The sequence below is a fragment of the Festucalex cinctus genome, chromosome 1 (assembly GCF_051991245.1).
Source record: "Festucalex cinctus isolate MCC-2025b chromosome 1, RoL_Fcin_1.0, whole genome shotgun sequence".
Taxonomy (NCBI): Eukaryota; Metazoa; Chordata; class Actinopteri; order Syngnathiformes; family Syngnathidae; genus Festucalex; species Festucalex cinctus.
Genome location: NC_135411.1, coordinates 3,488,379 through 3,514,748, shown reverse-complemented (window position 1 = coordinate 3,514,748; position 26,370 = coordinate 3,488,379). Strand labels below are relative to the sequence as shown.

The window sequence follows — 26,370 nt, the reverse complement described above, 5'->3', positions numbered from 1 at the left end:
CAGAACCACCCTGAAGACTAATTAAAACGAACTACATCTAAAAAAAAAAAAACTCAAAACGAAATCGAAACTAACTAAAAAGAAAATTCCAAAGCTATAATAACCCTGACAACCCCAAAATAATTTTATAAGAGAAGTAAAAAAAAACAAAATTTTTCTTGACAATCAGATGTTGCTGTTGCGATGAATCTTTTTTTTTTTTTTTTTTTTTCTTGCAATTTACAGAACAAACATGGCAAGTTGTGATGAATTTTGCGTGTGTGTAGCAGCCAAACGCAGCCATTTTGATCCATCTGCCGGGGCGGCCATTTTGTCACATGCTGTCGACTGAAAATGACATCACGGGTCTATGGAGGACCAAAACTGCCAAAATTCAAAATAAATAAATGACTAAATAAATAAATAAATGACTAAAAGTGAACATTAAAATGGATTTAAAAAATCTAATTTGAAAATTATATAAAAAAATGAATAAATATAAATGGAAACAAAAAGAGCAAAATATATTTGTATTTATTTTTTTAAATATATATATTTTTTATATCCGTTTTTATTTTCACTTTTAGTCATTTATTTATTTATTTATTTAGTCATTTATTTATTATGTATTTTTGGTAGTTTTGGGCCGTACAGCCAAGTGGAAATGTTATTCAAATGAGGGGGCGGTCCTAAGTGTGTCTTGGGTTGGCCACGATCGTCGTCATTGCTGGAACTCTCCATTGCAAGCCAGCTAAACTTCCTGGTTCGCCGAGCCGCTCGTTCGACCAATGACAGGCAGTTTGCAATGGCGGAGTCCAACCCAAGACACGCTTAGGACCGCCCCCTCATTTGAATAACATTTCCACTCGGCAGTACGGACCCAAACTGCCAAAATTCAAAATAAATAAATGACTAATTAAATAAATAAATAGATTCAAAATATAAATCGATTAAACAAAATAGATTAAAATCTAACAAGTTCCGGGATATCCCAGGGGCAGTAGCATGTTTTCAAAAGTTAAATAAAACAAAATAAAGTATTCCAAAATTTCAAAACTCTCTGAAGTTTTTATTTATCTTAGTTTTAATTTCAAACAAAAACCAGATGGTGCAGAGAGTTCCCAGGGCCAGCAGCATCTTGGAAAATGTAAAAAATAAAAAAATAAAAAATTTCAATTAGTTCCCTGAAGTTAACACTTTTTTTTTTCTTTTTTTTTAATGTATCTACTATCACTAAAATGCTGAATATTGGCGCCGATAATTGGCCCAGCCAATTATCGGTCTATCCCTAATTTGCATCTCAAAGTGCGAATCACAAGCTATTATTTATTAACCGGCCACTTTTGGAACATGAAACATAGCCCGGGTCAAATTGACCCATTTTAAAGTTGAACAACGAGAAATTGCAATATTTCATAAATACGATTTCTTTCAAATATTTGCAAAGAATGCGCTTAATTTATTTATTTTGAGATGTGTTTTTATTATGAAATATAGTCTGGGTCAAATTGACCCGGGGAATTATTGCTGTTGCTGAGAAACCAACCAAACAGGGTTTGAATTTTTATTTTGTTTTTTTTTCCTCTTCCATCGTCGTGACGACGGCTTGATTGGCGGCGAGGAATCGGCAAAGGTTCCGGCGTGCGAGTCGCACGCGCGTCAGGACGTAATCTGCTTTTCTGCCCGTCAGCAGCTGGCCTGGATTACGTCCTTCGTCGTCCTCATCGTCAGCGTGATTACTCGCGCCGGATTACAAACGCGGACCCAAAGAAGGTTCGTTGAAAAGACAAAGCAAACTTTTATTGTCGTTTGACAAGCGTTTCACAAGCGTGTGTGTATGTGTGTATGCGTGTGCTTGCGTGTGTGTGAGACGTATCAGACGTAAGCTCTGGCTGTCTCCGCCTCCGACGTGGGCGTGGCCTTGTAGACCTTGGCTGGAGGGCTGTTGCCATAGTAAGCGCTGAAACGCAGCAAACAAACGGCATGAGGATAAAGAAAACCCGACACGTCTTGAAACCAAACTTTCAAACCTTCAATCCACTCTTCAAATCTCATTTTGAAAACATAGAAAATTTGATCCAGGTTGAAAACCATAAATAAAAACCCTAAAAAAAAAAAAAAAAAAAGTCTTCATTTGAAACCAACCCCTCGTTTGAAAACCTAACCCAAATTTAATACCTGAATTTGAAACACCAGCCCAATGTTTATACCTTAACCCTAAATTTGAAACTTTTAAACCCTACTTTGAAATCCTAACCCTTGTTTTGAAACCCTAATTTGAAGACACAGCCCTAAATTGGAACCTCAGCCTTAGTACGAAACCGTACACTGAAAGCCGACACCTATTTTGAAGCCCTAACTTAAAATCCTACATTGAAGCACTACCGCTAATGCGAAATCCTAATTTTAAACCCTAGTTGTGAAAATCGAATCAAATTTGAAACCGTACTTTAAACATCCTTCACCTAGTTTGAAAGCCTGACCCTACTTTTAAACATAAATTTTAAGCCCTAACCCCAAGCAAAACACTAATTTGAAACCCTACCCGTAGTCTAAAAAACTCATTTGAAACCATAACCTTAGTTTTAAACCCCACTTTAAAATCCCACCCCTTGTTTGAAGCCCTAAAACCAGTTTAAATCCAAATTTGATGCCCACGAAGAACTAAACCCGAGTTACAAAACCTCATTTGAAGCCCAACCCTTATTTGAAGTCCTACACGTAGTTTGAAACGACGACTTCAAAATTCTACTCCCTTGTCTGAAAACATAACCATGGATTTAAAAGACAAATTTGAAGCCGTATTCTAATGCAAAACCCTCATTTGAAACCCAGACCCTAGTTTGAAACCCTTCTTTAAAACCCGAGCCCTAGTCCTTGTTTGAAACCCTCATTTGAAGCCCTACCCCCACGACTAAACCCTCATTTGAAACCCTATGCAGATTGAAATAGGGCCTGACCGATTAATCGGCCACTGATCATAATCGGCCGATTCTGAACAAACAAAACAATCCATTAATCGGCCTATTATTTTCCCCTTAAAACGTCATCGAAAGGAAAGCAAAGTTTCCGACGCTATTAAAGTACCCTGAATGCAGCACTTTGCTTGCGTAGCATTAGCAACTAGCAAGTGTGTCGCGTATGTTTCGTCTGTTGTCACTAAGCGTCCTTTAAAACTCTTTAATGACGCCACAGTTGGGCTTAACTGTCAAACTCCCCAAGATTGAGAATGACATCCACTGTATATTTAAATACAAAACATGCTTCGTTTTTAAAATATCACAAACCTAGCGCTAACAGGGAAGTTAGCAAATGCTAACAGGAAGTTAGCAATGACTTCGGGAGTGTTTTTTCCCTTCAAATAACGAATATCCACACCCAAATGTTGTGGGAAAACATTCCCACAGAGTAGATGCTACGCAACGGCACCAATTCTTCCCAATGTGTGAAAAACCACTTATTTTAATTGCAACTTTCTTCTGTACTCACTTGAAGTGCGTATGGGCCATGGATGCACGGCACCACACTGCCCCCAAGTGGCCAACGCGCACAGGAACACTCAGTATTTGTTCTTACCGTTTGTTTCAGTCGTTATCATGTTAGTTTGTTCTATTCTTATTTCACTTTTCTATTGGTCCCAGGTTAGCCCCGCCCCCCCGTAGAAGTTGGCTAGCGGCGTGCGTGCGCAGTACCTCTTCTTGCCAGCGGGCGACGCCCTCTTGCAGGCGGTGCACAGCAAGCCACCCCCCAGCACGGAGAGGCAGGCGGCCCCCCAGCCCAAGTAGAGGCCCACGCCCAGCTCGAACCTGCAACGTGGGAAAAAAACGAGCGGTGACGACGACGACTTGTGACTGACGTGCGTGCGCGCGCGTGACTGACTTGACGCCCATGTAGAGCGGGTTGTAGAAGTCCTGCACCACCATGCTGGCGTACCACGACACCGCCGTCAGGCAGCAAAAGCCTGCAAAGCACAAACCGCGCCAAAATGTCACCAAAAATAACGACGACAATAATAAACCAGACTAAGTGCAATTTCTGTAGAAATTGCGTGGGAATGCTGAAAGTTGAATGCTGCGATTTTGAATGCTTGTGAAGTAAACGGAGAGACAAATTAGGAAATTAGAACCTCCACAATGCACTTTACCAACCGTGCCACCAAACAGTATCACACACCTGCTAATGATGAAAAGTTATACGTATGGAAGTGGGCGTGGAAAGTGATACTTTAAGTAGAATTTCAATGTCGGTCCCATTGAAAATGAATGGGGAAGAAAAGTTGATATTAAAAGTTACATTGTACAAATAATGTAAGTCATGTGGAATCAGACGATATATATACCCCGGGAGGCGTCAATTTTTGAAGCTAGTTGAAATTTCAACAATGTAAATTGGAAGTATTATGTGGGAGTTGTTACGCGGCGAAAAAAGTGTGGGGAAGAAAAATCACAAAAACATATTGTAATAACAATATGTTATTTTGTGGCTCAGTTTACTGAGCAAACCCAGAAAACAGGTGAGCCCTGATTGGCCGTGACCTACTTCCTCAGCACAGGTGATGTCATCATCAGTCGACAGCAAGTAAAAAAAAAAAAAAAAAAAAAAACTTTTAAAGGTATGAATTGTCCATGCAACATAATTGAGTTACCACATTAAAGTGATATTTGACTCATTGAGCAATTTTCAGGAATAAGAAGTTAATATTTTGTCCAGAATGAATTTGATAACTTCATTATTTTTCATGAACAATTAATACCTTTAAAACGTAATTTTGCCACTTGCTGTCTACTGATGATGACATCATCTGTGCTAAGGAAGGAGGTCATAACCAATCAGGGCTCTCCTGATTTCTGAGTTTGGTCATCAAACTGAGCCGTGATTGGTTGTTACCTACTTCCTCAGCACATGTGATGTCATCATCAGGTGACAGCAAGTAGAAAAATTACTTTTTAAAGGTATTAATTGTTCTTGAAAAATATATTTTTTTTAAGTAATTGTTTTTTATAATAATTAATAAATGATTTATTATTATATTATAATAATTATTTTAATAATTAAAATTAAAAAAATTATCAAATTCATTCTGGACAAAATATGAACTTTTTATTGCTGAAAATTGCTCAGTGACTCGCGTATCTCTTTATTGTGGTAACTCCATTATTTTTCATGTACAATTAGCAGCTTTAAAAAAGTCATTTTTCTACCTGCTGTCGACTGATGATGACATCACCTGTGCTGAGGAAGTCGCTCACGGCCAATCATGGCTCAGTTTGCTGACCAAACCCAGAAAACAAGTGAACGATTGGTCGTTACCTACTTCCTCAGCACAGGTGATGTCATCATCAGTCGACATCAAGTAGAAAACGTACTTTTTAAAGGTATTAATTGTTCATGAAAAATCATGAAGTTACCAAATTCATTCTGGACAAAATCTGAACTTTTCACTGCTGAAAATCTTTCAATGAGTCAAGCTCGTGAGCTTCTGTGTCCATCAAAAACTTACATTCGACTTATGTGACTCATATTCACCCGAGTGACGCCTAACGGTGTTGGTAAAATGGAATGCTTTTATTTTGAAGGCTGCAGGAAGGGGTTTGCGCTAGAGAAAGTCAAATAAAGGGTGGCCGCTAGTTATGTGGCTAAGCTGTCGTTTTTTTCTGTTTTGCTTGTTTTATTAGTTAACTCTTTTAGTGCCACACATTATCAAAAAAACAAAAAAACAGTGCGATTTCGCCGATTACGAGCATTCATCAGAGTTCATCAGATTCTGTCATGTTTCATTGTAATTGCATACGCCGGCAGCCCATTGAAAAGAGACACAATGCTGCCATCTGCTGGCCATAGTTAGTTGGTGTTTTTGATGCCACAACCCAATGACCAGGCAGCGCTGCACTTATACATTGATCAAAACAAACAAACAAAAAAACACGTAGATGACGTCATTAACACATTCACTGCCAGCCCAGCAAAAATGCATTATTTGACGTCTTTTTCCGTCAATGGTAGTCAATGAGTTCAGATGAGATGTAACCAAAATTGACGGATTTTTAAGCAAAATTTGCCTTAAAAAAAGAAAAAAGGAAAAAAGGATGCTGCAATATAATCACAAAATATATTGGCACATTGTGTTTAACACATTCACTGCCAGCCCAGCAAAAATGCATTATTTGACGTCTTTTTCCGTCAATGGCAGTCAATGAGTTAAACGTTTTTGGCGGTCAAAGAGTTAAGGCCAAAAATGATGATAAACTTCTATCGAATACATTTGAATGCAACTAAGGCTATACTAAAAGCTTTTTTGAGTTTGTTGTGATTGCATGCAAACATGTCCAGTAGAGCAAAAGTAAGATGTCTGCCCAAAATCAAGACGGCCTGTTTGCTTTGGAATGCGTCTCACCGGCCAGGATGCAGAGGATGCCGCCGGTGACGGCCATCTTGGCCTTGGAGGCGTCTTGGGCCGAGCCGATCTTGATGCACTTGAGGCCCAGCAGAGAGACCACCATGGACGCCAGACCCAGCAGCAGAGAAACGATCATCAGGGCTCGGCACGCCTGCACGTGAGCTGACGCAAAACAAAAACAAACATAAACAAACAAGAAAAATCTCCATCTTAACGACATACACCTGATTCCACCTGGATCAACAATGTTCAAGAACCGGAAAAAAAAAAGAAATCAATCAACCGAGATATGAGAGGAAAAAAAGAAGGAAAGCGACTATCGAGGACCAAAAAGTGCCAACATTCAAAACAAATGAATGACCAAATAATGAAATGACTAAAAGTGAAAATAAAAATGGACATCATAAAATATACAATTAGACAATTATATCCCCAAAAAATAAATATGAATGGAAATTAAAAAAAAACAATAGATATATAAATCATAAATACATATTTTTGTATTTATAATTTTTTTATTATATTCTTTTATATCCATTTTTATTTTCATTTTTAGTCATTTATTAATGTAGTCATTTGTTTATTTATTTATTTATTTATTTTTCTCTTTTTATTTCCATTTGTATTTACTTTTTGGGATATAATTTTCGAATTATATTTGTATCGATTTTTATTTTCTCTTTTAGTCATTTATTTATTAATTTATTTATTTAGTCGTTTATTTATTTGGAATTTTGGACACTTTTGGGCCGTACTGCCAAGTGGAAATATTATTCAAATGAGGGGGGCGGTCCAAAGCGTGTCTTGGGATGGACTCCAGCGTTGCAAACTGCCTGTCATTGGTCGAGCGAGCGGCTCAAGGAAGAGATGCTTAGGACCGCCCCTTCATTTCAATAACATTTCCAAAACTGCCAAAATTACAAATAAATGACTCAATAAATATATGACTAAAAGTGAAAATAAAAACTGATAAAAAAATAAATAAAAAAATAAAAAATTAAATACAGCAACACCTGTTCTTATAAATAAAGTTGAGTTGAGTTTTTTACATAATTTTCAAATGATATTTTTTGGATCTGTTGTTATTTTCACTTTTAGTCATTATTTACTTATTTATATGACTTATTTTTTTGTCTTTCTGTAAAGCGCTTTGTGACAGTTCAGGCTGTTTGAAAGCAAAACAAACAAACTAAAATAAACAAACTTGAGCTGAGTTTAGTTGAGTTGAAAAGAAATAAGTCAAAAAAACAAATGGATCAGATTTAGTGAAATAGAAATGGTAAAAAAAAAATAACAAGAGGAAATTGAAGATGAATGGAAGCGAAAAGAAGGTAAAGCAAAAGAGAAAAAATGAGCATTTCGCATCAACCAAAAGGCTCAAGAAGCACAAAATGGCTAAAAAAGAAGAAGAAGTGAGCCGGGACGATCGAAGGTTAAAAAAAGAGGAACAAGCGCATGAACGGCAACAAAAGTGGAGAAGGAAGACAAACAGAAGGTGATAACGAAGCCAAGTTAATGTTTTGCTCGTCATCGTCATAAAATGGCCGCCGCGCCTTCTTTACTATCTGCCAACTGCGGGAAACGAAAGATCGCTAATGCTAATGCTAATGCTAATGCTAATGCTAGCCGTTTCTTCTTGTCGACCGCCAACAAATGTTTCGAAGTTCACAAGGAAGGCGAAAGATGAACTGAAGGAAGACAGCAAAAGCTGAAGAAGGAGACGGAGAAGGCAAAAAGTAGAAAAGAGCTAACAGACAAAAACAAATGAAGGCTAAAGAAAAATATAATAATAAATGAAGTCCAAATGAATACAGGCGGCGAAATGAATACAATTGGAAAGTTGGGGAAGTGCTTGAAGGCAAAAAGAAAAAAGTGCAAAACGGAAGCAAACAGTTGGAGAAAGTCGAGTATGACGGATTGGTTTGGGTAACGAGGCCAGTTAATGATCCATCGTTATCGGCTTTTACGAGCTGCCGCGCAAAAAACGGCACGAAGGGCGTCAACGATCTTTTCGCTTCGTCGTGACAGCAACAACAACCCATTAAAAAAAAAAAAAAAAAACCACGTTCGCCAGACACTCGCCAACAGTTTTTCTTTTACTTTTATTTATCTTTTCTTTTCTTTTTTCTTTGCTTTATCTTTTATTATTATTTATTTTTGTATATATAAACACATTGGTTTATTTTTTTTATATCCATTTTTATTTTCACTTTTAGTCATTTATTTATTTATTTATTTATTTATTTAGTCATTAAAAAAAATACATATATATATATATTGTATAATTTTATAATAATTTGCATAATTTTTGGATTGTATTTTTTTATATCCGTTTTTATTTTCACTTTTAGTTATTTATGTATTTATTTAGTCATTTATTTATTTTGAATTTTGGCAGTTTTGGGCTGTAACTGCCAAGTGGAAATGTTATTCAAATGAGGGGGGCGGTCCTAAGCGTGTCTTGGGCTGGACTCCGCCGTTGCAAACTGCCTGTCATTGGTCGAGTGAGTGAGGAAGACACGCTAAAAACGGATATAAAAAAAATATAATAAAAAAATTATAATTAAAAAATGTAATACATGTATATATATATATATATATATATATATATATATATATATATATATATATATATATATAAGAAATAAACAAATAAATGACTTAATAAATAAATAAATGACTAAATGACTAAAAGTGAAAATAAAAATGGATTAAAAAAAAATTTGAAAATTATATAAAAAAAGATATATAATTGGAAAAAAAAGAGCAAAAAAATATATATATTTTATTTCCATTTCTATTATTATTTTTTGGATATGATTGATTTATTGAGTCATTTATTTATTTTGAATTTCGGCAGTTTTGGTCCTCCGTATAGTCGGGAACCGTCTGAATCGGAGTGCGACGACTCGACTCGACTCGACTCGACTCGGCTCGACCCGGCCACCTACCGGGCAGCGAGAGCAAGGACTCGAAGTCCCGGCACTCGGCGATGCCGGCGCTGTTCTCGGCGCACGAGTGCCACAGGTTCTCGAACTGGCGCTGCGAGATGATGACGCTGCCCGACACGGTGGAGATTTTCCAGTAGTCGTTGGCCAGCGCCGCGCCCGTCAGCAGCCAGCTCAGCAGGCACATGACGAAGCCCGTCGCCTCCACCGCCGTCGACATGGTCGCCGCCCCAAACGCTCCCGACGGCCGGCAAAGGAGAAGCGGAAGAAGCGGAAGAAGCGAAACGCTTGTCAGGAAGGATCCCCGAACGCCGAGAAGGAGACGGAATCGAGCGGGAACGATGCGAGCCGGCCGCTCTCCTCGCGCAGAATGACGACGGCGCGTCGGCGCCGGGAGACTTTGCCCTCTGACGGGGGCCGTAAAGCGCCCGGCCCGCCCTCACCTTCGTCTCGCTCGGTATCGATTGCCGCGGCACGCCCTCGGAACAAGCCTTCGTTTTAGGGATGCACGATAATGACATTTTCAACCCATACCGATAAAGCAATCATTTAGAAAGTGTCCATGTCGATAACCGTTTGCAAAATTTACTTGAATACAGTTGAAATCAAATTGGTCAATAATTGCCAATAATTAGCGGCAGATTTCTTTATTATCCGGGTTATCTGTATGAAATGAAATTGGTCAATTGTTACCGATCATTTTCGGCAAATTTCTTTATTATCTGGTTTAGCTGTATAACGTCAAGATTGGGCGATAGTTGCCGATAATTATCGGAGAATTTCTCTCTTATCAGGGTTATCTGTATGAAATCAAATTGGTCGATAGTTGCCGATCATTTTCGGCAAATTTCTTTATCTGGTTTATCTGTTTGTAATCAAATTAGTCGGTGGTTGCAGATAATTTTCAGAAAATGTCTTTATTATCCGGTTTATCTGTATGAAATCAAATTGGTCAATTGTTACCGATCATTTTCGTCAAATTTCTTTATTATCCAATTTATCTGAATGAAATCAAATTGGTCGATAGTTGTCGATAATTTTCGGCAAATGTCTTTATTTTCCGGTTTATCTGTATAACGTCAAGATTGGGCAATAGTTGCCGATAATTATCGGAGCATTTCTCTATTATCTGGTTTATCTGTTTGACATCAAATAGGTCGATAATTGCCGATAATTATCGGTCACCGATATTATCGTGCATCCCTAGTTCATTTTGTTCACGAAAACGAAATCAAAATATTTTCGCCATCACTACACAAACTGGACTTGATTCGACTCGAACTTCAGTAATTGAGACTCAATCAAGATGCGTTTTTGTCAAACCGAGACAAAACTTTAGCTGAATTAATAAAAACGAGTTAAATCAAAGGACATTTTAGTTCATGAAAAAAAGATGAGGGGAAAATGATGATTTTGTGAAATCCTGTCTCTGCTGTTCCCATCACAGTGACACAAAACCTTTCAAGTCTGCAGCTAGCGAGTGCAACGTAACATAATGCGACAGCTCGCTAACTAATGCTAGCTTCTTTTTTTTTTAAGAGAGAGCTCAGAATTGTTCATTCGGCAGTCTTACCGATTCAACATCTTGTCATCATTGCTCTCTTTTTTTTTTTTTTTTTTTGTGCGTCTGTTTGAATGTGGACTCATTAGTTCACCTAAAACTGAATAAAAAATCCCGTTACCCTTTCACCTTCAGAGTCGTGAAGTTCAGAAGGTCAGGAGACCAGAGGAAAGGTCAAAGAAAAGAAAGATGAATCCAAGTGAAATCCAGCACCAACTCGACACCACCTGCCGCCCGCATGGTTACAAAACCAGAGTCGGACTACAAGTCACGTCACTCTGCAATGGCGACCGGTTCGGAAACACAGACCGCGACGGCTCCAGGGGGAGGAGTCGAACCATCACTTGCCTTTGGTGCCGGTTGGCGTGGGTTCGCTTCCCCGCATGGGAGACCATGTAAGTTTGTGTGCGTGTTTGTGTGAGTGAGGGGAAAAAGAAAGAACACTGTAAATGGTAAAACACAGTTTGCTCAAGTATAAAACTCGATAGCGTTCTTCACTCCGAAATCTTGGACAGAACTTCACATAACGCAACGTACGTGACCGTACGCCGTATACATGAAAATGATACGGTCAACTCCTGAACTGTACGGAATGCTTCAAGAAACTAGACTAAGTGCAATTTCTGGAGAAATTGCGTGGGAATGCTAATAGCTGAATGCTTATGAAGTAAACATAACCTCACTTAATGCAATGTGACAGTATGCCGCCATCTCCCGGCAGAAAAATGATACGGTCAACTACTGAACTGTTCGGAATGCTTCAAGAAACTAGACTAAGCGCAATTTCTGGAGAAATTGCGTGGGAATGCTGAAAGCTGAATGCTAATAGCTGAATGCTTAAGAAGTAAACATAACCTCACTTAATGACAGAAAAATGATACGGTCAACTACTGAACTGTACGAAATGCTTATGAAACTAGACTAAGTGCAATTTCTGTAGAAATTGCGTGGGAATGCTGGAAGCTGAATGCTAAAAGCTGAATGCTAAGCTGAATGTTTATGAAATAAAAATAAGTTCACGTAACTCAACGTAGCTATGCGACATTATGCTGCCATCTCCCGGCAGGAAATTATACGCTCAACTACTCAACTGTATGGAATGCTTATGAAATAAGATCGAAAACAATAAATGAAGCAAAATTACGGGTTTGATGACCAAAACAAAAAAAAACAAAAAAACAATTTATCACTATCCACCATTTTGGTTGTTTACTTTCACCTTGAACGGTTTCAGATCGGAAATGGGGAAAAAAAAAACTCTGATATATCCGACTTCCGACCTTGTTTTTTTTTTTTTTAAACGAGGTCTTTGCACCAAAAATACGAAAGCACTCGCCACAAGGTGGCCATCCGTCAATGTAACGATTTTGCCGCGCTCTGGAAAAAAACTGCGAAATGAATGCCAGAACAACAGCAAGGCAAGATTTAGTTCATCGCAAAAGGCGCCCAGAGAAAAAAGTGAATCCGTCCCAAAGCTGGCGCACGACCATATAAGGACATCGTGACGAGGCGACCAAACGACGTCATCGGCGACCACAACAACAGCAACACTTTTGTGCGTGCGTGCGTGCGTGCGCTTTTATAGTTTTACAAGCAGCCAGAGTCAATATTTCATAAGCAGCGCAGGTCAAAGTTCGGCCAGTCACGCAAATGACGGCTAACGAGCCGCCGGCGTGACCACAAAACGAGAGAAGGACAAAACGCTGGCGAAGCTCGTCAGGCCGAACGCGACTTTTGTGTAAAAGTCAAATAAACAAAAGAGGAAATATTGGAGGATCAAGTCTGAAAAGTGGAACCAAATCACTCACAAGCAACGAAAACGAAGGAACAACACAAACATTCAAAACGCAATTTCGTTAACGAAATAAAATAAAAACCAAAATGCATTTTAAAAAAAAGAAAACTGAAATTGAATTTACATTTTATGTTTGCAAAACTAACTAAAATTATTGCAAAAATGTCCTTCATTTTCATCTTTGGTAATTAATTTATTAATGCATGATCCTTTGGGGACGATTTTTTAAGTCAATTTATTTTTATATAAACCGGACAGATGATGTCACGCCCCCCCAAAAAAAACTAATACTGAAATTAAAACTAAACTAAAATGAAGCATTTATTAAATAACTAAAACTACTAAAAACGAACAGAACCACCCTGAAAACGAACAAAAACTAAATCAATAAATAAAAAAAAACTCAAAACGAAATCAAAACTAACTAAAATGAAAAACTGGAGTATCAAATGATGGCTAAACAAAAAAATAATAACAAGCACTGATGAAGCGGACACAAAAAGCTGAATAAGCAGAAAATGCAAAATAAAACTGGAAAAAAAAATAGACTTCGTGAAGGCAAAATGAAGTTTCGATAAGAAGAATGTAACAAAAGAGAATCCTCAGACAAAAATAGTGATTGTGAAAATGAAGGCCAAGGAAGCTAAATGAGAAGCAAAGAAGGCAAAATAAGAAACACTGAAGGCTAAAAAAAGAGAAAGTGTGAACACAAATGAAATGAAGATTAAAGAAGACCTGCAAGCTAAATAGGAGGAAATGAAGGCGACATCAAAACAAATGAAGGCAAAAGAGTACAAATGGTTGGAAAAGAAGGACGAATAAAAGCAAAAGAAGTCATAAAAGTTGAATAAGAAGAAAAGAAAGCGAGACAAAAACAAGCGAAGACCAAAGAGAAGAAATGAATTCGAATCGAGAAGGTTCAAGTTGATCAAATGAAGGCTAAAGAAGGCAAGAACCCTAAATGAGAAGGAATTGTCGCTAACGGCGCCCCCTGCTGCCTGCCAGAGGACAGACGCGTGCGGCGCCACCAAAAAGAGAAAGAACCAATTGGAGTCTTTTATTTTGAAATTCATTTCAAGGCACGTGGAAGTTTGCATCATCCTGAAGACCGTCAAGAACGCAAATGAGAAGAAAAAAAAAAAAAGTGACCTTTTGTTGAAAAAAATAATCAAATCAAATCTTATTTTTGTCCAGCAAATATATATTTTCATTTTCATTTGACTGCAGGTGTGGACTTGTTTAATTTAGATGGCAAATTGTTCGGGACGTGACGACATCCAAACGTCACAAAACGATATTATCACGATATGAGGGTCACCATACAATAATTATCACAATATTGTGGGGATGTTGGCGATACAAAAAAAAGGTCAAAATATTGTGAAAAAATAAAATACAATGAATGCTAAAACTAAGCATAATATTGTGCAAAAATATTACTTATTCCCTTCATCTGACAATCAGTGTGGATTTGAACCACAGAAGGGCCAAAACATGCCTTGTGAAAATTAAACTGCACTAAAAAAAAATAGCCACCAGAGGGTGCTAGAACTTCACAAATGGAAATCAACCTGACCTTTTTTTTAAAATAATAATAATAATAATAATAATAATAATGATAATACATTATATTTAAAGGCGCCTTCCTTACAGTACAGTGTACTAGGAGAGGATTATAAAAAAAAAAAAAAAAAAAACAGATGTGCTGCTTTTAATATCGTGAAATGACGACGACGATATATTGTGGCAGTTTTAATATTGCGATATCACGATATTGCCGATATCGTGATATCGCTACTAATTGTTTGCCTCGCAACTATTTCTACTATTGTAGAAAGCTTTCCAGATATCCTAAATTAATAATAAAGAATACATATTTTTTATTTGATTATTTTTAAACAGAATGAGGGCACTCTATAAACTAATAAATCAAATCATCGCTGCTATGTGAAAAACATTTTACTGGGTAATGTGCATTATTTTCTATTTTTACATTTTTGGGATGTCTGCATTCAATTTTTGGGAAAATGGCAAAAATGGACATAAGTGTTTTTCCACATATAAGCTTGTGATGATCTATACTGAAGGTAATAAATAATAAGTTGTTATGCTGCGTTGGAGGATGGTCGGAAGTGGAACTTTTCCGAGTTCAAACCAGGAAGTTTGTACGGGAACGACCCCTTGAACTCGGAAATAGAAAGGATCCCGATTTCACCGACGGACTACAAGTGACGTCACTTGTGACGTCACAAACATGGCAAAACATAATTTACTTGAGTATTAAACTAGATAGCTTTCTTCATTTCTAAATATTCGACATAACTTGACGTAGCGCAACGTAGCTATGCGACAGTATGCGGCTATCTCCCGGCATGAAAATCATACGCTCAACTAGTGAACTGTACGGAATGCTTATGAAACTAGATTAAGTGCAATTTCTGGAGAAATTGCATGGGAATGCTGAAAGCTGAATGCTAATAGCTTTTTTTATTCAGAAATCTTGGACAGAACTTAACATAACGCAACGTACGTGACCGTATGCCGTATGCATGAAAATGATACGGTCAACTCCTGAACTGTACGGAATGCTTATGAAACTAGAATAAGTGCAATTTCTGGAGAAATTGCGTGGGAATGCTGAAAGCTGAATGCTTATGAAGTTAACATAACTTCACGTAACGCAACGTACATTTGTGACAGTATGCGGCTATCTCCCGGCATGAAAATGATACGGTCAACTACTGAACTGTACGGAATGCTTATGAAAATAGAATAAGTGCAATTTCTGGAGAAATTGTGTGGGAATGCTGAAAGCTGAATGCTAATAGCTTTTTTCATTCAGAAATATTGGACAGAACTTAACATAACGCAACGTACGTGACCGTATGCCGTATACATGAAAATGATACGGTCAACTCCTGAACTGTACGGAATGCTTATGAAACTAGATTAAGTGCAATGTCTGGAAAAATGTGAATGCTAAAGGCTGAATGCTTATGAAGTTAACATAACTTCACGTAACGCAACGTACATTTGTGACAGTATGCGGCTATCTCCCGGCATGAAAATGATACAGTCAACTACTGAACTGTACGGAATGCTTATGAAACTAGAATAAGTGCAATGTCTGGAGAAATTGCGTGGGAATGCTGAAAGCTGAATGCTTATGAAGTAAAAATAACTTTGCGTAACACAACGTAGCTATGCGACAGTATGCGGCTATCTCCCGGCATGAAAATGATACGGTCAACTACTGAACTGTATGGATTTGTTTTGAAACTAGACTAAGTGCAATTTCTGGAGAAATGTGAATGCTAAAGGCTGAATGCTTATGAAGTAAACATAACTTCACGTAACGTAACGTAACTACGTGACAGTATGCGGCTATCGCCCGGCAGTAAATTATACGGTGAACCACTGAACTGTACGGATTATGGAATTCTTATGAAATAAAAATAAAAACAATAAATGAAGCGAAATTGCGAGAAGGTAAGTTTGCTTTAGGTCAAAATGAGTTTTAAGAACCAAAATAAAAATCAATTTATCACTATCCGCCATTTTGGTTGTTTATTTTCACCTCGAACTCTTTCACGTTGGCACTGAGAAAAAAAAACAAAAAAAACAACTCGGATGCAGCACAAGTATAGCGTCTCCGTTTATTTTTATTTATTTACTATTATTATTTTTTGTTGAAATGACGGCATTCTTTTACATGAACAATTGAAGCCAAACTGGAGCCGCTCCAGCGGCACCCGATGACGGGTCGCTCGCGCGCCACAACAATCGCAGGGCGGAGCCAACCGGCCCGACTGGTTCGTCATCCCCGCCGACCGATTGTCAGCATCCCGCAAGCGCAACCTGATTCTCGGCACACACAACAAAAAAATCTCACACCGCGAGGACACAAAAGAGCGCCGGGCGGCCCGCGGATCTCGCATGCCGAGGCGAGCATGCGCGTGTGCGGCCGCCCGAGATGAAGACGGCCGTCGTTTCCGCGCTGCTGCTCGTCCAAGTTCACCTGGTCCGCTGTGAGTACACAAACGATGTGAGGAGGGAAAATTATAGTCAGCAAATGCTGAAGAAAACTCAACTAAGTGCAATTCCTGTAGAAATTGCGCGGGAATGCTGAAAGCTGAACGCTTCCATTTTGAATGCATGTGGAATGCTAATGAAGGAAATCAATGATGAAATGATGACGTCCTGCTTACTGGGCAATGCAATTTAGCAAGTGTGCCACCGAGCAGTATCAGACACCTGCTCATGATGATAAGTTATATAAATGTGGAAGTGGGCGTGGAAAGTGATACTTGTCAAATTTACATTGAAAATGAAGGGGGAAAAGTTGATATTAAACGTTAAATTGTGCAAATACTGTAAGTCATGTGGAATCAGACGATATTACCCCCGGAGGCGTTCCCACAATTAACGTAAAAATTTGACATCACTAACAAGTCACATGACACTGGAGAGAAAAAACAACAACAATAACTTTGTTCAATTTGGACATTTTCACTTATGGGTGGACTCACTTTTGTTGCTTGCTACTAATGGCCGAGATTGGAGTTATTAATAGTTATTATTAGTGTAGCTACTAGCTATAGATGACTCGATTTTCACATGAAAGCTGATTTGCATCTTAAAATGAAGATAACAATTGCCGTCCTTCACAATATTAAAAAAAATGAAAGAATACTGTACTAAGATGGGGCATCTAAAAAATATGTGGATATCCTAACTTGATTGAAAACAAAAAAAAAAGTACAAAATATCTCAAAAAGTTGACCCCATTTTGGAAAAAAAAAAAAAATCCGTTTCAGTGACATCAAAACAAAATATATGAAAAAATATAATAAATATAAAAAAAGAAAGTAAAATTGAAAAAAAAAATACACACACAAAAAAAAAACCTGCCCCTAAAAAACAGAAAACAGGAAAAAAAAATTTGGGAAAAACTGAAAATATAAAAAATAAAATAAAATAAATAAATAAAAAAAAAAAAATAAAAATGTGATTTTTTTTTTTTTCAAAGTAAATGCAAAATGTTTCCATAAAGAAGCACTGCGATGTTAAACATTTGTCGACGCACTTTTCAGCCGTGTTGACGGCGCCCCGGATGACGGTGTCGACGGCGGGCGGCGGCCTCCAGGTGTCCTTCGAGGAGGCCCCGCCCACGGCATCCATCGAGGTGGAGGTGTGGAAGCGCGGCGACGCCCCGGGCCAGGTGAGCCTTATTTTAGCGTCGCCGTCCCGAATGACGTCGACGCGTTCTGAACTTGCGCTCGTCCCGCAGGATCTTCCGTTGGTGGTCCCGGCCGAGCAGAAGCTGCTGCACGTCGCCGACCTGCTGGACGGGGTCGAGTACTGCGTCCGGGCGCGAGTGCTGCTCAAGGAACTGCGCAGTCCGGACACCCGAGAGGAATGCGTGCGCGTCGCAGGTGCCAAAACATTTGCGGCGCAAACATTATTAGCAACCAGCACGCCGACACATTTGCCATGGAAAATTAGGCAAATTAAATTAGAATTTATTTTTTTCATTATTTGTTCCAGAGCGTGAGTAATATTTTGAAAGGAAAAAAACTTGCAAATTTGCCACATTATAGGGTCTCAAATTTACCAGGTTTTTCTCGCAAATTTGCGACTTTTTATGAGTTTATTTTGGCAAATGTGCCACTTTATGAAGTCGCAAATATATGATTTTTTTTTTTTCTCTCAAATTTGCCACTTTATTAAGTCGCAAATTTCTGAGTTTTTTTCTCGCAAATTTGCGACGTTTTATGATTTTATTCTCACAAATTTGCCACTTTTTAAGGTCATAAATGTAATATTTTTTTCACAAATGTACCACTTTATAAAGTCGAAAAATTCCAAGTTTATTCTCGCAAATGTGCCACTTTATGAAGTCGCAAATTTCTGATTATTTTTTATTTTTTTCGCAAATTTGCCACTTTATAAGATCGCAAATTTAAAATTTTTTACCTTATAAAGCCACAAATTTACAAGTTTATTTTTGTAAATTGGACACTTTATAAAGTCTCAAATTTTCAAGTTTTTTTCTTGCAAATTTGCCACATTATAAGGTGGTAAATTTATCATTTTTTTTCTCACAAATTTTGCCACTTTATAAAGTCTCAAATTTTTGAGTTTTTCTCGCAAATTTGCGACTTTTTATGAGTTTATTTTGGCAAATGTGCCACTTTATGAAGTCGCAAATATATGATTTTTTTTTTCTCTCAAATTTGCCACTTTATTAAGTCGCAAATTTATGAGTTTTTTTCTCGCAAATTTGCGACGTTTTATGATTTTATTCTCACAAATTTGCCACTTTTTAAGGTCATAAATGTAATATTTTTTTCACAAATGTGCCACTTTATAAAGTCGAAAAATTCCAAGTTTATTCTCGCAAATGTGCCACTTTATGAAGTCGCAAATTTCTGAGTTTTTTTTTTTTTTTTTTCGCAAATTTGCCACTTTATAAGATCGCAAATTTACAATTTTCCACCTTATAAAGCCACAAATTTACAAGTTTATTTTTGCAAATTTAACATTTTATAAAGTCTCAAATTTGCAAATTTTTTTCTTGCAAATTTGCCACATTATAAAGTGGCCAATTTATCATTTTTTTCCTCACAAATTTTGCCACTTTATAAAGTCTCAAATTTACAATTTTTTTCTCGTAAATTTGCCACTTTATAAAGTCTCAAATTTATGAGTCTTTTTTTTTTTTCTTGCAAATTTACCACCTTATAAAGCCACAAATTTACAAGTTTATTTTTGCAAAGTTAACATTTTATAAAGTCTCAAATTTGCAATTTTTTTTCTTGCAAATTTGCCACATTATAAGGTGGTAAATTTATCAGTTTTTTTCTCACAAATTTTGCCACTTTATAAAGTCTCAAATTTACAATTTTTTTCTCGCAAATTTGCCACTTTATAAAGTCTCAAATTTATGAGTCTTTTTTTTTTCTCGCAAATTTACCACCTTATAAAGCCACAAATTTACAAGTTTATTTTTGTAAATTTGACACTTTATAAAGTCTCAAATTTTCAAGTTTTTTTCTTGCAAATTTGCCACATTATAAGGTGGTAAATTTATCAGTTTTTTTCTCACAAATTTTGCCACTTTATAAAGTCTCAAATTTACCATTTTTTTCTCGCAAATTTGCCACTTTATAAAGTCTAAAATTTATGAGTCTTTTTTTTTTTTCTCTTGCAAATTTACCACCTTATAAAGCCACAAATTTACAAGTTTATTTTTGTAAATTGGACACTTTATAAAGTCTCAAATTTTCAAGTTTTTTTCTTGCAAATTTGCCACATTATAAGGTGGTAAATTTATCAGTTTTTTTCTCACAAATTTTGCCACTTTATAAAGTCTCAAATTTACCATTTTTTTCTCGCAAATTTGCCACTTTATAAAGTCTAAAATTTATGAGTCTTTTTTTTTTTTCTCTTGCAAATTTACCACCTTATAAAGCCACAAATTTACAAGTTTATTTTTGTAAATTGGACACTTTATAAAGTCTCAAATTTGCCATTTTTTTCTGTGAATATATCTAAAAAAATGAGCGTATACGTGAATACGCCGTGTTCCATATTCCATTCTGATGGTAAAATCATCAGAAATATCCTGTTATTCAAATGACACCTCTAAAAATGTATTCCAACCAAAACGGCAATCAATCCATTCTTGTTCTTCTTCTTCAGATGGGAGCGCGCCGGCTCAGGTGAGGATGGATTCGGTCAACATGAAGCACATCCTCAGGTGGCTTCCGCCGCGAGCGCCGTGCAGGACGCCGCGCCGATACTCGGTGCAGTTTCAAGGGTGCGTCCCGCTCGCTCCTTCAGCAGATCCTCGTTTCATCGTTTGCAGACGAGCGAGCTCAACTTGAGCAAAACGGGAAGCATCAGAATATATCGATAGATATTTTTTTTATGTATTTTTTGCCTCCCTTTCAACAAATCAATCAAGCGTCCCGTTTGGTTGGCTGCTTTCTCCGAAACGGCGGCGATCGAAAAATGTGCCGCTTGCTTCATGTTCCGCAAACGAACGCACGATTCGTCCGAATGTCGTCTTGAGAAATTGAGTTGCTGGCTCAAACCCAAACGGAAAAGTTTGCGCGGGCGGGAAGCGCCCGAGGGACGAAACGGAACAAGCGGCAGCTGGACGAGCGACATTCCCGACACGCCAATTAAGCGCAAACGTGCTCATTAAATGGCGACTGGAAGGCAAGAAGGCCTTCTTGTTCTTCTTGCATGAGAGGCTTCGTTGGCACGCCGATCTCGCTCGTCCACCTTTTTGGATGTTGACACAGCTGACGTGTGAGACGCTCGTCGTCAGCAGTTCCACTGATCACCATCCCGTTGATTGGAAACAGCAGAAAAAGAAAAAAGGAAAGTTGGTTTGAAAAAAGAAATCAAAGGGGAAAAAAAAACAAGAAATTCAGATGGAGAATAAGAAAAAAGGAAGAAAAAGGAAGAAAAAGATGATGAAGAAAAAAGAAAATGTAGGGAAATGAAGGAAAAAAGATCAAGAAAATGATGGAAATGAAGAAAAATTAAAAATGAAGGAAAAGTAGAAAAAGGGAAAAAAAGAAGATGAAGAAAAAGAAAAAAGTAGAAAAAAGAAGAATTGAGGAAAAAAGATGAAGAAAATTAATATTAAAAAAATGAAGGAAAAGTACAAAAAAAGGGGAAAGAAGACGAAGAAAAAAGAACAATTGAAGGGAAAAATTATGAAGTAAATGAAGGAAAAGTAGAAAAATGAAAAAAAAGATGAAGAAAAAAGAAGAAAAAGAAAAAAGAAGAAATGAAGTGGAAAGATGAAGAAAATGAAGGAAAAGAAGAAAAAAGAAAAATGAAGAAAAAGTACAAAAATGGGAGAAAAGATGAAGAAAAAAGGATAAAAAAAGACGAAATGAAGGAAAACATGAAAAAGGAGGAGAATAAAAAATCTGAAAATTGGAAAAAATAACTAAAAGAAGACAAAAAGATGAAATGAAGAAAAAATGATGAAGTTTTTTTTTTTTTTGTGGTGATGTCAATGTGGTTTTGGTTTGTCTCCAAAAACGGTTTTGTGGTTAAGGGAAGAGACAAAAAGGAAAAGACTGAAAAGCGTCCGTCGCTTTGTGGCGAGCTGTCGCGTTCGCATTTCGCATTTCTTCATTTCGACATTTCTTCATTTCGCATTTCTTCATTTCGCATTTCGCATTTCGCATTTCGACATTTCTCGTTGATTTTGGACGTTCAAAGTGACTTCGATCGGATGACGTGTGGACGCGTATCAAGGAAGCACTGGAAGGTGCTCACGTGCTTTACGGGTTTATTCACGCAAATTTCCCACTTTATTAAGTCGCAAATTTACCCTTTTTTTTCTCGCAAATTTGCAACTTTTTATGAGTTTATTCTCGCAAATTTGCCACTTTATAGGGTAACAAATTTATCTCTATTTTTTTTTCACAAATGTGCCACTTTATAAAATTGCATATTTATGAGTTTTTTTCTCGCAAATTTGCCACTATATAAAGTCGCAAATTTACCTTTTTTTCCACAAATTTGCCACTTTATTAAGTGGCACATTTACAAGTTTTTTCTAGCAAATTTGCGACGTTTTATGAGTTTATTCTTGCAAATTTATAGGGTCACAAATGTACCTCTTCTTTTTTTTATTTTCACAAATGTGCCACTTTCTAAAATCGCATATGCATGAGTTTATTTTTCTCTCCAATTTGGAAAAGCGATCGGCGACGTCACGATCTGAAAACGGAATCGGCCACCCGATTGGAGGCGACTTTCTTGCTTTGACTTTTTTTGTCGCTGTGGTTTTGCGCAGCGAGTTTGAGTTGCGCCATCGTAACGGCATGTGGCTGGATTCCCCCGAGTGTCAGGACGTGACGCGCACGCACTGCGACCAGACTTTGGACCTGGGCTCCGACTCGGACTACAACATCCGCGTGCGAGCGCGCTGCGCCTCCCATTCCGCCTCCGATTCCGCCTCCGATTCCGATTCCGATTCCGAGGCGTCGTCGGCGTGGGCGCAACTCTCGCCGCCGTTCAACAGGAACCACAGTAAGTTGCCGTCACAGTTTCATGCTGCTGAAAATATTTCACTGATTTATTATAACCGCCAGTGGCCAAAACATTCACAATTCAAATTAAAACGCACTAGTAATACATTAACCACCAGAGGGTGCTAGTAGCAATTTGAAGGAAAAAAATAGGAAACAAAATGTTTCCATAAAGAAGCACTGCGATGTTAAACATTTGTCGACGCACTTTTCAGCCGTGTTGACGGCGCCCCGGATGACGGTGTCGACGGCGGGCGGCGGCCTCCAGGTGTCCTTCGAGGAGGCCCCGCCCACGGCATCCATCGAGGTGGAGGTGTGGAAGCGCGGCGACGCCCCGGGCCAGGTGAGCCTTATTTTAGCGTCGCCGTCCCGACTGACGTCGATGCGTTCTGAACTTGCGCTCGTCCCGCAGGATCTTCCGTTGGTGGTCCCGGCCGAGCAGAAGCTGCTGCACGTCGCCGACCTGCTGGACGGGGTCGAGTACTGCGTCCGGGCGCGAGTGCTGCTCAAGGAACTGCGCAGTCCGGACACCCGAGAGGAATGCGTGCGCGTCGCAGGTGCCAAAACATTTGCGGCGCAAACATTACGGCCACACATTTACCATGGAAAATTAGCATTTATTTGTTTGTTTATTTTTCCCAGAGCAATTTACCCAGAGTAAAATTTTGGAGAAAAAAAATTAACACTTGATACTTTTGCCAATTTACCACTTTATAAAGTCGAACATTTTGAATTTTGTTCTCACAAATTTGCCACTTTATAAAGTTGCTTATTTCTGAGGTTTTTTTTCACAAATTTGCCACTTAATGAAGTCGCAAATTTGAGTTTTTCTCCAAAATTTGTCACTTTATAGAGTTGCAAATTTAGGAGTTTTTTTTTCTCTCAAATTTGCCACTTTATGAAGTCTCATATTTCCAATTTTTTCTCTCAAATTTGCCACTTTATAAAGTCACAAATTTAAGATTTTTTTTCTCACAAATTTCCCACTTGATAAAGTTGCAAATTTCCGAGTTTTTTCTCACAAATTTGCCACCTCATAAAGTCACAATTTTATGAGTTTATTCTCGGCGTATGTTTTTTTTTTTGGTCTTTTTTTTCCAGAGCGGAATTAATAGTTTGAGGGAAAAAACTGGCAAATTTGATGACTTTTCTATTTATGAATCAGTTTTGTCCTTTACGGTTGAAATGTGAATGTGAACAATCAATTCAATGAAACGGCTCCCTTCATTTTAGAAAACGTCCCATAATTTTCCAAAAGCATCGATATCGACGACGCTGCTCCCGTGTTACTTGGTATTGGAGCAAAACCGTTTGGTATCGCACACCACGAACGAACACGAACCAATCAGAATCAATCGTACTTGAGGTCAATGCAAGCGAATGCCGGAGAACAGAAAGGATCCAAGCAAAAACGTGTTAGCGGACGTGTTAGCGATGTTAGCGATGTTAGCGACGTTAGCGATGGCTTGTGGCACCGCACGCTGACTCAGGCGGATGTCATCAGTTGCGCAGGCCTCCTGGAAGAGTCCCGCCGCCGCCGGCGTGCTGACGATGATCCTGATGGCCGCCGTCGCCTTCGCCGCCGTCTGCTGCGTCGTCCGCTGCCGCGCCAGACGCTGCCGCCGATACGTCCACAAGGAGGCGCTGCCGCCCTCGCTGGTCGGTTCATGAGGAGGAGGAAGATTGTGAAGCGTGTGATGAGAATGATGTGAAGAGTAGAATGAGGATGAGGATGATGAGTATGATGATGAAGATGGTGAAGAGTATGCTGAGTATAATGTGAGGAGGATGTGATGAATGGATGTATGATGGTGACGAGTGTGATGATGATGAGAAGAGAATGATGATGATGATGATGAAGAGGATGAAGATGAAAATGGTGAGGATGATGATGATGAGTATGATGATGATGAAGATGGTATGAGGATGATGATGATGAAGGCGGTGACGAGCCTGATGATGATGAAGATGACAAGTATGATGATGATGATGATGATGATGATGATGATGAAGATGACAAGTATGATGATGATGATGATGAAGATGACAAGTATGATGATGATGATGATGAAGATGACAAGTATGATGATGATGATGATGATGAAGATGACAAGTATGATGATGATGTTGATGATGATGATGATGAAGATGACAAGTATGATGATGATGATGATGAAGATGACAAGTATGATGATGATGATGATGATGAAGATGACAAGTATGATGATGATGATGATGTTGAAGATGACAAGTATGATGATGATGATGATGATGATGAAGATGACAAGTATGATGATGATGATGAAGATGACAAGTATGACGTTGATGATGATGATGATGATGATGATGATGATGAAGATGACAAGTATGATGATGATGATGATGACAAGTATGATGATGATGATGATGATGAAGATGACAAGTATGATGATGATGATGATGAAGATGACAAGTATGATGATGATGATGATGAAGATGACAAGTATGATGATGATGATGATGAAGATGACAAGTATGATGATGAAGATGACAAGTATGATGATGATGATGAAGATGATTTGGTGTCAGCTGGCGGAGGGTCCGACGCCGGCGTTGCTGTTGGAAGCTGAGGAGGAGGAGCTGTGCGCCGACGTGCAGGTGTTGCCGAAGAAGAAGAAGGAGAAGAAGGAGGAGGAGCAGCGCCCTCTACCGGACGCCGTCGGTTAACGAATGAGCGCGCGCCTTCGCGGCTTTTCTTCCTCGTCTTCCTCTTGTGGGTTTTGGGCCCCAGGGAAGGTCCGGAAGGTTCCGCCGGCATGTGCAGTCAGAGAGAAACGATTGTTGCCTTTTGTGGACCAAGAAGAACGTCGGACACCGGCACAACTCGCCATGTTCTTGTGACGTAGCACAACAAACCAGCAAAAAAAACAAAACAACTTTAAGGGATCTTGCTGTCATGTTTCCAGTCCAGTTGGTGTTCGAGGTCCAGAATCTGGTCCAGAACCGCCAGCGCATTTCAGTTGACTTGAGTTGATGTATTTGACAATATGACTCTTCATTTGGAAGCAAACAAAAAAGTTCTTCACGTTCAGTGTTGACGGATGCTCACTAGAGGGCGCCAAACATTACACAAAAACAGTAGTTGTCATTTCCATGTCGCCAACGTTCGACAGTCAATAAAAAAAAGTCAGATTTATTTATGTTCGTCACCACACTAAAAACAAAGTTGTAAGTTTCCTCATTGCTCCAAAAGTGGACTTTTTGCTGCGTCGTCATGTTTGATAAGGAGAAAAAAAAAATCCACATCAGTATTTTTTTTTTTTTTTTTTTATCAGATTTCTTGTTTTACAGGATTTTTCATTCTGTATTTCAGAATATTTTTGTTCAGTTTTTCTTTTTTTTTTTTTACGTTTTTTTTTAGGGGGGGGGGGGGTGAATTTTGCTTTGTAATAAAAATATATACTCAAAACCAAATTTTCTGAAAAACAGAAAAAAATATATATATATGAAAAACAGAAAACAAATCAGAGCAATTTTTTTTTTTTTTTTAATAACCTGGGGAAAAAAGTTTGGAAAAATAGCAAAAAAAAAAAAAAAACAGAAAAATGTTCCATAAATTGTTCCATAACAAAAAAAAACTACAAAAA

General features: G+C 38.1%; 2 protein-coding genes across 4 annotated transcripts; one reads left to right on the top strand and one right to left on the bottom strand.

The window, feature by feature from the left end:
- The first annotated feature begins 857 nt into the window (after positions 1-857).
- Positions 858-25,938, top strand: crfb16 (cytokine receptor family member B16). 3 transcript variants are annotated; one of them, XM_077511977.1, is made up of 11 exons: positions 858-1,752; positions 6,381-6,533; positions 11,021-11,280; positions 17,774-17,901; positions 17,971-18,115; positions 20,385-20,502; positions 22,510-22,745; positions 22,960-23,087; positions 23,157-23,301; positions 24,249-24,403; positions 25,313-25,938. In XM_077511977.1, exons 3-11 carry the CDS (start codon positions 11,124-11,126, stop codon positions 25,448-25,450), a joined length of 1,350 nt encoding a protein of 449 aa, XP_077368103.1. In that variant the 5' UTR covers positions 858-1,752; positions 6,381-6,533; positions 11,021-11,123; the 3' UTR covers positions 25,451-25,938. The 3 variants fall into 3 exon arrangements, with proteins under 3 accessions (XP_077368103.1, XP_077368094.1, XP_077368112.1); XM_077511968.1 differs by lacking the exon at positions 858-1,752 and adding an exon at positions 3,661-3,835; XM_077511986.1 differs by lacking the exons at positions 858-1,752; positions 6,381-6,533 and adding an exon at positions 16,407-16,708 and having other exon boundaries at positions 11,201-11,280.
- cldn15la (claudin 15-like a) lies at positions 1,512-9,668 on the bottom strand. The gene is made up of 5 exons (XM_077512001.1): positions 9,328-9,668; positions 6,374-6,538; positions 3,859-3,940; positions 3,672-3,785; positions 1,512-1,939 (listed from the first exon to the last, which is right to left on the bottom strand). The coding sequence occupies exons 1-5, from the start codon at positions 9,542-9,544 to the stop codon at positions 1,855-1,857; spliced, it is 663 nt and encodes a 220-aa protein (XP_077368127.1). The 5' UTR covers positions 9,545-9,668; the 3' UTR covers positions 1,512-1,854.
- Positions 25,939-26,370: the final 432 nt, after the last annotated feature.

What these genes read in the sequence shown, in the direction of transcription:
- cldn15la (XM_077512001.1), bottom strand. Translation starts at nt 9,544, where the DNA reads ATGTCGACGGCGGTGGAGGCGACGGGCTTCGTCATGTGCCTGCTGAGC. An exon ending in GTCCTTGCTCTCGCTGCCCG is followed by an intron (nt 6,539 to 9,327) that starts GTAGGTGGCCGG and finishes GTTTTGCGTCAG; the next exon opens with CTCACGTGCAGGCGTGCCGA. An exon ending in CATCCTCTGCATCCTGGCCG is followed by an intron (nt 3,941 to 6,373) that starts GTGAGACGCATT and finishes TGTGCTTTGCAG; the next exon opens with GCTTTTGCTGCCTGACGGCG.
- crfb16 (XM_077511977.1), top strand. Translation starts at nt 11,124, where the DNA reads ATGGTTACAAAACCAGAGTCGGACTACAAGTCACGTCACTCTGCAATG. An exon ending in GCGGCGACGCCCCGGGCCAG is followed by an intron (nt 23,088 to 23,156) that starts GTGAGCCTTATT and finishes CTCGTCCCGCAG; the next exon opens with GATCTTCCGTTGGTGGTCCC. An exon ending in GGAATGCGTGCGCGTCGCAG is followed by an intron (nt 23,302 to 24,248) that starts GTGCCAAAACAT and finishes GGATGTCATCAG; the next exon opens with TTGCGCAGGCCTCCTGGAAG.